The sequence below is a fragment of the Macrotis lagotis genome, chromosome 2 (assembly GCF_037893015.1).
Source record: "Macrotis lagotis isolate mMagLag1 chromosome 2, bilby.v1.9.chrom.fasta, whole genome shotgun sequence".
NCBI classification, from domain to species: domain Eukaryota; kingdom Metazoa; phylum Chordata; class Mammalia; order Peramelemorphia; family Peramelidae; genus Macrotis; species Macrotis lagotis.
Window position 1 is genome coordinate 67,520,852 of NC_133659.1, and position 12,088 is coordinate 67,532,939.

The 12,088-nt window shown below is 37.6% G+C and overlaps 1 protein-coding gene across 10 annotated transcripts in view; it reads left to right on the forward strand.

Moving 5' to 3' along the window:
- Positions 1–12,088, forward strand: part of RABGAP1L (RAB GTPase activating protein 1 like) — a 716,515-nt gene that overhangs the window by 226,236 nt on the left and 478,191 nt on the right. For all 10 annotated transcript variants that reach the window (XM_074222075.1, XM_074222079.1, XM_074222077.1 and 7 more), the window contains one exon: positions 8,687–8,837. In XM_074222075.1, the coding sequence (XP_074078176.1) occupies positions 8,687–8,837 (151 nt within the window). The remainder of the gene's footprint in view (positions 1–8,686; positions 8,838–12,088) is intronic.

Below are 12,088 nucleotides of genomic sequence, written 5' to 3' on the forward strand. Positions count from 1 at the left end.
TTAACCTTCAAAACTCTTTCCTTACAAGAAATTTTTAAAATCATATAGTGTTCTGTTCTTTCCATTTTTATAGATGAAGAAACTGAAATTGAGGGATTAAGTGATTTATTCATGGTTGCACAGCTAGTCAAATAAATGTTTATTAAGCATTTAACATATTGTAGGCATTAAGAAAACCTTGGGGATACAAAGACAGGCAAAAACATGTTATCTGCCCTCCAGGAACTCACCTCTCTTTTTTTTTTTTGTAATTTTATTTAATTTATTTACACATTACTAAAATAATACCCCCTCCCCCCCAAAAAAAGTATTAAACCTCATGAGAAATAAAATGAAAGAGAGAGAAAAAAAAATGTGTTTCAGTCTCTGTTCCAATACCATCAGCTCTGTCTCAGGTGGATCACATTCGTTATCATAAGTCCATCATATAAGTTGCTAACATATTTTTCCACAGTTGCTGTTGCTGATTGTAATTTCCACCATTCATTCCTTCCCACTACCATCTATTATATTTTCTCTCTCCTTTCACTCTGTCCCTCCTCAAAAATGTGCTGTGGGACAGCTAGAGTGGTGCAGTGGACAGAACACTGGCCCTGGGGCCAAGAAACCCCAAGCTGCGTCCCACCCCAGAGAACCAGCAACCATCTGGCCTGGTGGTCCCAGACAGGCCACCTAATCCCACCACTTTGCAAAAAAGTAAAAAGGAAAATGTGACTATTCTCTCCTATGATCTACTACCCTCTCCTCTATCACCCACATCCTCCCTCCCCTCCACTGTTCCCCTTCTCACCTTTTTCTTCTCGATTTCTATACCCTATTGAGTGTGTTTGCTGTTTCCTCTCTGAGCCATTTCTGTTGAGAATGAAGGCTCCATCATTCCCCCCTCAACTCCCCCCCTTCCATACCATTGCAAAAGCTATTTCTTGACTCTTTTACATGAAATATCTTAGCTTATTCTACCTTTCCTTTCTCTTACTCCCAGTACATTTCCCTTTCACCCACTGACTCCATTTTTACAATATATTATACCTTCAGATTCAGCTCTTTGCTGTACCTCATCTATAAAAGCTCCTTCTAACTGCTCTATTAAATGAGAAGTCTCATATGAGTGTTATCAGCATCATATTCCCATGCAGGAATACAAGCAATTCATCATCATTAAATCCCTCATAATTTACCCTTCTCATCCACCCTCTCAGTGCTTCACATGAGTCCTGTACTTGAAGATCAAACTTTTTGTTCAGCTCTGGTTGTTTCAACAGGAACATTTGAAATTCCCGTTTCATTGGAAGTTCATCTCTTTTTTTTTCCTTTGGAAGATGTTCAGTTTTGCTGGGTAGTTGATTCTTGGTTGCATTTCAAGCTCTTTTGCCTTCCAGAATATTATATTCCAAACCTTACAAGCTATTAATGTGGATGCTGCTAAGTCCTGTGTGACCTTGACTGCAGCTCCACAGTATTCTGGCTGCTTGTAATATTTTCTCTCCGATTTGTGAGTTCTGGAACTTGGCTATAATATTCCTGGGGGTTGTTTTTTGGGATCTCTTTCCGGGGGGAGATCAGTGGATTCTATCCATTTCTATTTTGCCCTCTGCTTCTAGGATATCAGGACAGTTTTCCTGTAGGAATTCTTTAAAAATGAGGTCAAGGCTCTTTTCCTGATCATGACTTTCAGGTAACCCAATGATTTTTAAATTATTTTTCCTGAATCTGTTTTCCAGATCAGTTGTTTTATTTTCATTGAGATATTTCATATTTTCTTCTAGTTTTTCAAACTTTTGGTGTTGAATTATTGTTTTTTGATTTCTCACAAAGTCATTGACTTCCTTTAACAACTCTATTCTACATCTGAAGGATTTGTTTTCCTCAGAGAACTTTCTTATCTGCTTTTCCATCTAGCCAATTCTGCTTTTTAAAGCATTCTTCTCCTTATTAACTTTTTTGAACTGTTTTATCCATTTGGCCTAAACTGGTTTTTATATTATGATATTTTCTTCAGCATTTTTTTGGATCTCCTTGACTAAGCTGCTGACTTTATTTTTGTGTTTTTCCTGCATCTCTCTCATTTCTCTTCTCAATTATTCTTCTACCTTCATTACTGATTTTAAAGTCTTTTTTTGAGCTCTGACATATCCTAAGCCCAACTTCTATATTTCTTGGAGTCTTTAGATGCAGAAGCATGGACTTTATCATCTTCAGAGTGTGTGTTTTGGTCCTCTATGGGACCAAAGTAATGGTCTATCATCAGATTCCTTTTTCCTCCCTGTTTATTCATTTCTCCAGCCAGTGCCTGTTTTTGGGGTGCTTCCTGAACTTTTGAGTCTTATTGGGATACCCCTGCAAGGGCCTCAGTTCTTTGAAGGTCTCATGGGGGACTCTGACTGCTCTCCTAGTCATTCACAAGCTCACCCCTCTGCCACAGGACTGTAAGGAGGGTCACTGGGGGGGGGGGTCCAAGACTGCAATCAGAGTCTGAATATAATCAAAGCTCCAGAGTCCTATCCCAGGGACAGAGAACAGACCTTGGCAGTCTCCCTCCACTCCCTTACCTTCCAGTGACTCCACAGACCTACATCTCTTTCCTGGAATCTGGGCTGCACTGAGGGTCACGGATGCACTGAAGCACTTGCCTGGGCTTCATGCTCACTTTAGAAGAGGTCTCCTGCTGATCTTCCAAGTTATGCTTGGTGTTCCCTGGGGTGGCAGGTCAGGAAACTGTTTCTGCTGCTGGAGTCAAGGCTCCCAGGGACCCAGGTGCCCTGGGGCTGTTCCTGGAATGCTGAAGCTCCTTTGCTCCTGCGGGCTTCTGCCCCTCTCGAACCCCATGGAACAGAGCCTTCCCACTATTTTCCAGATTATCTTGGGCTGGAGAATTGCCTCACTAGATCTTTTTGTGGGTTGTCTCTTGAAAATTTAGTTACAGTTATAATTTTGAGGGTTTTGAAATATTTTGGAGAGAGCTCCTAAGAAGAAAGGCTGTTCTCATGCCACCCTCTTGGCTCTGCCTTCCGAGCTCACCTCTTAATGGATGAGACAACCTGAAGATAATTATATATGTGCAAAACATCCATCTTTCCATCCATCTATCCCTCTCTTGTCTTCTCATTTCTTCTCTTCCTTATCTCTCTCTCACTCTCATAAATAGAAGGTAATCTTAGAGAAAAGGCATGAGTAGGTGGGAGAGTAGTGAAGGACTGAGAAAGTCTTCCTGCAAAAAAAGTGGATTTCAAGCTGTCCATTGAAGGAAGCCAGAGATGGAGGTAAAGGGAAGAGGTTGAAGCTGTGGAGGAGAGTCACTGAGAATATGCAAAGCTGGGACATGAAGTGTCATGTTCTAGAGATAGAAAGAAGGTCTTCATTGCTGGATCATAGATTAAATATGGGGGGGGGTAAAGTGTAAGGAGGCTGTATAGGAAGTGACCAGGTTGTAAAGGGCCTTAATAGCTAAGGAGAGGATTTTATATTTTACTTGGAATGTCTAGGGAACAGTGGAGGAGGGAGGAAGGGAGGGAGGGAGAGAGGAGAGGAGAGGAGAGGAGGGAGGGAGGGAGAGAGAGAGAGAGAGAGAGAGAGAGAGAGAGAGAGAGAGAGAGAGAGAGAGAGAGCATACACAAGAGAGAGACTGCAAGCGTATAAGTGTGATTGGAGGAGGGAGGTGACAAGGACAGACCTACTTTTAAGGAAAATCACTGTGGTAATTGAACGTAGGATGGATGAGTTAGGAGAGTCTTGAGGCAGGGAAACCAGTTAGGTTATCATATTAATTCAGATGTGAGGTGATGAGGGCCCTCACCATGGGTAGTTGCTTTGTGAAGAGAGGAGAGGACATACATGAAATATGTTGTAAAGAGAGAAATAACAGTGCTTGTGTGCAGATTGGATCCATGGGATGCATGTGAGTGAGCAGACTAAGGAGCTGGAGATGCCACTGGAGCTGAAAGTTTAGATGTGTGTTTTTGTTTCAGTCCTTGATCATAGATGTAACAAAAACCTAGAGAAACGAATTTTTAGATTGAGGGTGATTGACAAGTTCAAATATTACATAGAAGTCAGAAGGGTGAAGAAAGGGAAAAGGCTTTTAGATTTGACCATTAAGAAATCATTAGTTCCTTTGGAAAGGGCACTTGCAGTTGAATAATGAGATCAGAAGCCTGACTTCAATGGGTTTAGAAGTCAGTGAGTGGAAAAGACGCATAGGCACTTTGTGTAGATAACTTTAACCGAAGTTTAGGCAAGAAAGGGAGGATAGAACTGGGGATTCATGGGTCTGTTTGTTGGAAGTAGAGAAAGAGTCAATATTATATGGAAGGATTGAGAATTAGAACTATAAGGGGTCATTCTGATGGCTAAGATTGGAGGGAATGTGATCATCAATGTATGTTGATGGGGGTTGGCTTATCAAGAGGAAGGGTTATCTCTTTATGTGCCAGGGTGGTGAAGGAAAAGTTTGAAGGAAAAGGAGAAAGGATTTTTAAGTGACCGAAGGTGAGGAGGAGGGAAGAGAAGTATCAGCAATTCATGTCCAGGTTTTCTGATTCCAAATTTAGCACCCTTTCAACTATGCCTCATTGCCTCCTGACATCACCTCCTTAATAGCTTCCTCTAAAGGGCAATGGAGAGAAACATGATCATATAATTTTAAGAGACAGGAATGACAGCTTACAGATGTAATAGTCATTTCAAAATCTGAGGAAAGGTGAATTGAAATACCAAATTAGAAAGATAAATTTGAAAAAAAGTTATGCTTTTATCATAACAACAGTTTAGTCTTAACTTATTAAATGTCAAATCCAAAAATGGGAGTGGAAAAAAAAAGTCAAAACACTAATTTTTAACATAAGTTCCTAGAAAGGTTTATCTTATTATGAGAGTTTTCAGAGTGGATACTAGAAGAATTCAGAAACTCTCTTAACTTACTGATTCGAGAAAACTCAAAAAGTACTAGGGAGAAGATGCCCCTCTGGAGAACTTAATATGCTATCCATTACAAGCATTCAGAGATTACAGTAGGAAAATAATAACATAAAAAGATATAAAATAGAAAAGCTGTGATGATGTTTTAATGAATGAGATAATTATCTATGAATGAGGTAATGAATGAAATGCACTTATTAAATAACCATTGTGTAATGTGCAATGGAATATATAAATAAAAAGTAGCATAATTTCCCTCAAGGAGCTTATTTTCCAATAGAGAAGACAGCAGATGCCTGTTGGCCAGAAAAGAGTCTGGAAAATCATGGGAATGGAGCAACAGGGCCACTTTTTTCCCTGAGCCAAGAGTAGCTATAATTACAGTTCTCAGAATAAGGGGTGGAAAAAGTGGTTGGGGAATGGACACATGGGTGGCCATACCATAGAAAAGAGTCAGAGGAGGAGCTGAAGATCTATGTGAGTACCTGTTTTTCACCAATAACCATAATAGAACATTGTATTTAGAATCTGTCAAACACTTAAATGAATGCTTATTGATTTTACTATATAACTCATGTACAAGGATGAAGAAGAGCTAAGAAGATTAAATTCAGAAATGTGCATAAAATGTATGAAAATCTATGTGTAGAAAAGAAATGTGCAATAAACACTTATTAGCTACTGTGTACTAGATTTATGTTAGGTTTTTTAAGATTTGGAGACTCTGAGGGAGCTTACATTCTTTTCCTAGACAATCTGAATAGAATTGCAGGAACATGGTAGCTACCTTCAAGTATTTGAAAGGGTGACACATTGAAGAGGAATTAGCATCTTTTTTTCCTTTTTCTTGACTCAGAGACCATCATTAGTTGGGTGGGTTGAACAGAAGCAGATTTTGATTCCATATAAAGAAGAACATCTTAATTAGAACTGTCCAAAGATGTGATTTGCCTTGACCCAGCAATACTATTATGAGACATATACCCCCAAAAGATCAAGGTAGCAACATTTCTTGTAGTAAAGTACTGGCACAAATTAGGTATCTGTCTATTGAAAAATGGCTGGATAAATGATGGTATATGAAGATAATAGAAAGTTATTGTGCTAAAAGAAATAATGAAAGAGACAATCCTGAGAAGATTAGAATGAACTGATGAAGAGTAAAGTGAGAAAAATCAGAAAAAGAATTTATACTATAATGTCAGGATTATAGAAACCAATAGATCAAACTTATGAACTCTGATTTATAAAATGTCTGATTCTTTGTGATCCCATTTGTTTGGCTTTTTTGTTTGTAGTTTTGTTTTGTTTTGGCAAAATAGAGTGGTTTGCCATTTTCTTCTCCAGTTCATTTTATAGATGGAAAAACTGAGATAAATAGGGTTAATATGACTTGTCCAGGGTCACACAACTAGTCAGTATTCAAGGCAAGAGTTAAACTCAGGAAGATAAATCTTTCTAACTTCAGACCTAGAACTTTATCTACTGTAGCACCTAAATGCCATCAAATACAAATTACAATAGAATTAAGTTTAATGAGAGATTTTAGCAGGGAGATATTACTTATGTAACTAGAGGAATCAAGTAGCCTTTTATGGAGAAGATGGCACTCTTAACAAGTCCCTGAAGGGAAGGATTTCAATAATTAGGTGATATGGTAGACCATTCCATGCATGGAGTAGGGATATGCAAATTTACTGAATCAGGGCCATTCAGGATTGTGAAGAATCTAGTTCTCATCTGGATTGTAGTATGTGAAAGAGGTCAGTTTATTTGGCCATGGATTGTAAGTGACCATGGTACAGGGCTGCCCAATACTGAGACCATTGTTCACTGGGACAGAAACTCTATGTGATGTGTATGTTGGAGATGATAGGGCACACTGGTTTCCATCTGTTATTCATTCAAAGTAACGTATCAATCCAGCCATCTCCACCTTTTCTCAAACTGGGCTGCCCAGCTTCTTTTCACTTGGAAGAGAATGCTGTGGATCTTCTCTCCAGAAACTGTTTCCCTCAACCCTGGGGAGCTTCTTCACTCAGCTTTTCAGTCTCTTGCCCTAGATCTAAATTGTTCTGATGAGTGACTGACAATGGCTTAATTCACTCAGCCCATTATGTTTCTGGCCAGAGCCCAAACCATGCTTCTCTCCATGGTGCTGCAATATAGTAGCCCTTCCCAAATATCTCTCATCATTTCCTTCAAGCTGATACAAATACAGGGCTGAATGCCAACCAAGAGGATTTTAGATAGATAGATAGATAGATAGATAGATAGATAGATAGAGGTAGATAGGTAGATAGATAGATAGTTATAGATATATAAAGATGTAAGCCTATATATCTATAGATATAGATATATAAAGATATATAGAGTCCAAGAAGGCTGACTGGCCCAGAGTGCATGGGTCTAAGCTAAGTTAGTAGACTGGAAAAGAAACTGAGTATATGGTCCAAGTTTAGGGGTTCAGTCAGGCACAAGGATATTTGTTATCTCTTACCCTCAATATTCAGCTCATTTCTTCCTCATTGTTTTAAATTCCTAGTCTTCCTTCTAGACCTGGGTCAAATGTCATCTTTTCTGTGGAATGTTCTTTGATCCTCCTTCTTGGTTCTCTGTCCCTCCTCAGATCATCTTCACTTATCTGTCTATATGCTGTATCCCTTTGTTACAGCATAAGCTTCCTGAAGGACTTGCTTGTCTTTATGTTCCTAGTATTTGTACATAGTAGGTGCATGATAAATGTTGAATTAAGTTGGAGTGGGTGCAGAATTCATTGGAGAGTGTGGGAAACAGAATATTAACTCTAAGGTAAGTTTGCAGATTCACAGAGCATTTGTTCTAGTGTTTTGCCCTGTTGTAGATGTGGACACATAAGTTCTAGCAGGAATACAGTGCTTAGAGGAAGAGGGTGCTTTGGTGATGGTGATTCCATTAGAGAACTAGATTCTGTGAGGGGAGCTTGTAAAAGTTCCAACATTCTACTAAGGAGAAAGAAATAGTTGTATAAATGATTTCAGATCATTTCCAGTCTGGTGTAGACCTTGAAATGACAAGACCATAGAGCTTAGAGCTAAAGTCAAGTTAATTTTTTAGGTCAGCTTTATAATCAATAGGAACAGAGTTTTGGCTTCCTAGTTTGGGTTTTTTTTAATCTTTGATTTTTTAATGAGTGGACACCATTGCATTTGAGTGTACTTTTTAACCCTTCTAGTTTGCTTCCATTTCCTTAATACTAATCTTAACTCATCCTTCTTTCCAAGTGGAGTTTTGGTGAGGAATTCAATAAACCATAGCAATTAGCATCCTGCATTGCCCCCTTTCCTTGCCCTATCCTGGTGATGTTCCATGTTTGATCTCCTTCCTTTTCCAATCTAGGGTTCAGGAGATAGCTTGTCTGAGTAACTGCTTTATATAACTAAGAACATTATTATTGAGGAATAAAAAGAGAAAAGAATATTTTCTCTGAAAGCCATAGTTTCAGTTCCATAATTTAAGATAAGATAAATAAAAATGAAATCAGTGATCCCATTGAGTTTACTATTTCCTATTTTTCTTACCCTCTTTCATTTTTTTCTTGACCTAAAGCTAACATATTATATAAATTCATAAATATATTTTCCATAGCAACTGTATGAATTCAGAAAACATTGTTTATAGATTTCTTAACATAATGTGGTTGAAGGATTGACAAAGACTGGTGACTGTTCTCTCTCTCTCTCTCTCTCTCTCTCTCTCTCTCTCTCTCTCTCATTCTCTCTCACTTTCCTAGGCACAATAACCTTGGTGCACGGCCCAAAGGGCTATCCACTCTGGTGAAGAGTGGGGTTCCAGAAGCATTAAGGGCAGAAGTATGGCAGCTACTAGCAGGCTGCCATGACAACCAGACAATGCTGGATAAATACCGAATTCTTATTACAAAGGTAAGAGTTACTTTTTGTTTTGTTTTTCCAAGAACACATATCAAAAGATTTCATTTTGCATAGAGCTCAGATGGTATATTCAGTCTTCTTTGTCAAAGTGATTGGAATTGTGTGGTAGTTTTTCCTTTTTGTCACAAGCCTGGATGGATGGCAATAAAAAGTGAAAAAAAGCCAAAACAGTTGCCTTCAAATGTTTCTGGCCTTGGTTCTTCCTTTTTGGATTTGTGTAATCTCATAACAAGGGTGTACCATATTGGGTTTTATTTATATGTTAAGTATTTTGTAACATGTTTTGGTTAACATTATGCATTTATGAGATTTATAAATATCAATTTCTCTGAGACTTCAGATATACAAATGTAATTCAAAAATGAAAACAGCTTTAAAAATTTAATTTTCAAAAGCTTTCTCTCCCTGGGAGCTTAATGGTATGAGTGTTGTAGGCAGTTAGTTGCCTCTAGCCTTTTTCCAACAGGGCTTCTGTGGGGACTTCTGTGAGCTCCATTGCCCAGGTCTCTACCATGATGTTGAGATAAATCTTTATTTGGGTTAGTTAGGGGTCTCTCTTTCAGGTTTTGCTTTCTAAGTTCAAAATTTGCTGGAAATTTTGAGATTTAAAAATATTTTTTTATTTTTAACTTTAGAAAAAAAGATGGTGTCTCATTGTATAAGAGCCCTTTGGGCCAGGAGAGAGGTAAAGTAACTTACTAAAAGTTAGTGTCTTTCTTAGCATATGGGAGGATTACCCCAAACGCTGATATTTGTTAGACTAATTCATTTCGTGATGTTCTTTTTAAATGGGGATAGCAGCAATATCTGGAATTTATAAAAGAGGAATAAGTATCTTATTTTTTTTCCCCTTTCCACTTCTTTATCTGGATATTCCACTCTTGGTGATCATCTTAAATTTTTCCTAGCCAAACCTAATAGGTAAAATAAAACAGTGCATTTGAAAAAAGTTCTTGGGCAGCTAGGTGGTGTAGTGGATAAAGCACTGGCCCTGGAGTCAGGAGTACCTCGGTTCAAATCTGGTTTCAGACACTTAATAATTACCTAGCTGTGTGGCCTTGGGCAAGCCACTTAACCCCGTTTGCTTTGCAAAAAAAACCCTTAAAAAAAAAAGAAAAAAGTTCTTGTACTATGACCTGAAGATGACTAAGACACTGATCTAGAGCTGAAATAGCTGCCTTGTCCTATATCTATAGTGATTTCCTTCTTGAATATTCTAAAACTCACATGAATCTGTGACCTCATTGACATTAGAATTCCCTTCAATGATACAGGTCACCATCCATCTATTCTTCCATGCTCCTCTTGTATATATATTCTCCCAAAAGTTCACCCTAGGGGACCTGTCCAGTGTTCTAGAGGACTTCGATGCTAGTGGAGCTAGTGGAGTTTTCCTTCTGTCTTCTCATGCTCTTAGGATCATAGAATTCTGGCTCCAGAACTGGGAGTATCTTCTGAGGCCATCTGACCCAGTCCATTCCTTTTCTTTGTCCAGTAGGTATCCTTCTCTCTTGCCATGTCACCGGCCCATCTTTTTTCTGTTATATAATTTCTCAGTTGATTGTTGGCTAAATAGAAAGAAGTGATCCGAAGATATGTGTCTTTCCATCCACAAATTGAATTAGTCTCTCAGTAATTTCCAACTGATTGTATTTAGAAGGATTTTCTTACAGGTAATTTGCATTAAAAAGCAGTAGATGCCTCTTTCTGGCATGACTTATAGCCAGTGCTCGAGCAGTCAAATAAGGTTAGAAATACATGCCTACTGATCAAATCAGTATGCAATTTCTCTAATCACATCACCACCTAGGTGAGCATTAAGGGATTGGGAATTTTAATTGGCGTGAGGAAGAGATAGACCATTGCCCAGGTCAGATCTAATTGGGGAAAGAAATTTTGAAAGCTTGAGGGCAACCTGCAAGCTTTGGATATCTGGGGAGGGAGAAGAGAAGAACAGGGGATCCCTGAAGAATTTGGATGAGGAAATATGAAGGTGATAAAAATGCATTTATTTAGTGCTTTTTTATAAAATGTCAAAATTTATAAAAGAGCACTAAATAAATGCATTTTTATCACCTTCATATGCACCCTCCAGTGCATGCTGGTCTTCTCTATTGAGGCTATTTCAATTCAGCAGACAATTAGTCTGCTGTTTCCTATTCAAAGTTATCCCTTCTTTTATCAGGAGGAAGAATTAAAAAGAAAAAAGTGACTATAGAGACTATATTCATTTTCCTCTCTCTCCTCATTGTTGACCACCGATTAGGTTTAATCTGTAGAATTTCCATCTTGTTCAACCTTTAGAACATGTTTTTGTCAATGCCAAAGGTCTTCTGTAATCATTTGTGAAGGTTTTTCTTAGTAAGTACAATTCTGCATCCATTTAAACTGCTATTTTCCATTAGTAATGGAATCTATAATTGTGATGATGATATTACTGTGGTATTTAGTTTCCAACCTAAGAATGGCTTACAGGACAAAGAACCTCTACCTTCCCCTACTTTTTTTTGGACAGCTGTGTTGAATATGTGATATTTTCTTTCTTAAAAATTGTATTCAATAAATAGGATAGAGAATATCAGGAAAAATTGTAGTCAGATGACTCATTACAATTGCAGTAGTTAAAATCTGTTGTAGAATATTATTCTTTCAAAAATATATATAGGCCAGAGATTATTTTTGAAAAGGCAAATATAAAACAATTATTACATGTTTAATTATTGTCTATTCCTAAGACTGAATAAGAAAGTATAATTTTAAGGAAATTAATAGCACAATTCTCAATTTACTCTGCTGATGCATTATGACACCATAGAAATGAATATAATTTAATTTCCTTTTTAACTATGCAGTTTGATTTAAAAAACAAAACTAATATTTTAATACAAATGATTTATTATCCTTTTATTGTGGTTATTGTATCTTTCTCCAAAACTTAAAATTATTTGTAGGAGGAAGAATTATATATTAAATTTTGTCTTAATCTTTCCTTTGAGGGAAAAAAATGGTGTCCTTTTCTCTTGTGAGAGATGGAAGGGGAACTTGTCCAAGCCAAAAAATTAGATTTTCTGGGTTTTTATATTTAGAGATCGAGATCAAGCTATTAATAGACATTAAAATGATTACAAACATTTATCTGAGTGTTTCAAGGGACTCATTTCAGTAAAAAGAGCATAAACATAAGGAGGACCTCTGCTTTTTTTGGTGATTGTTCACTACATATCAGTCTCAACTTTTGATCC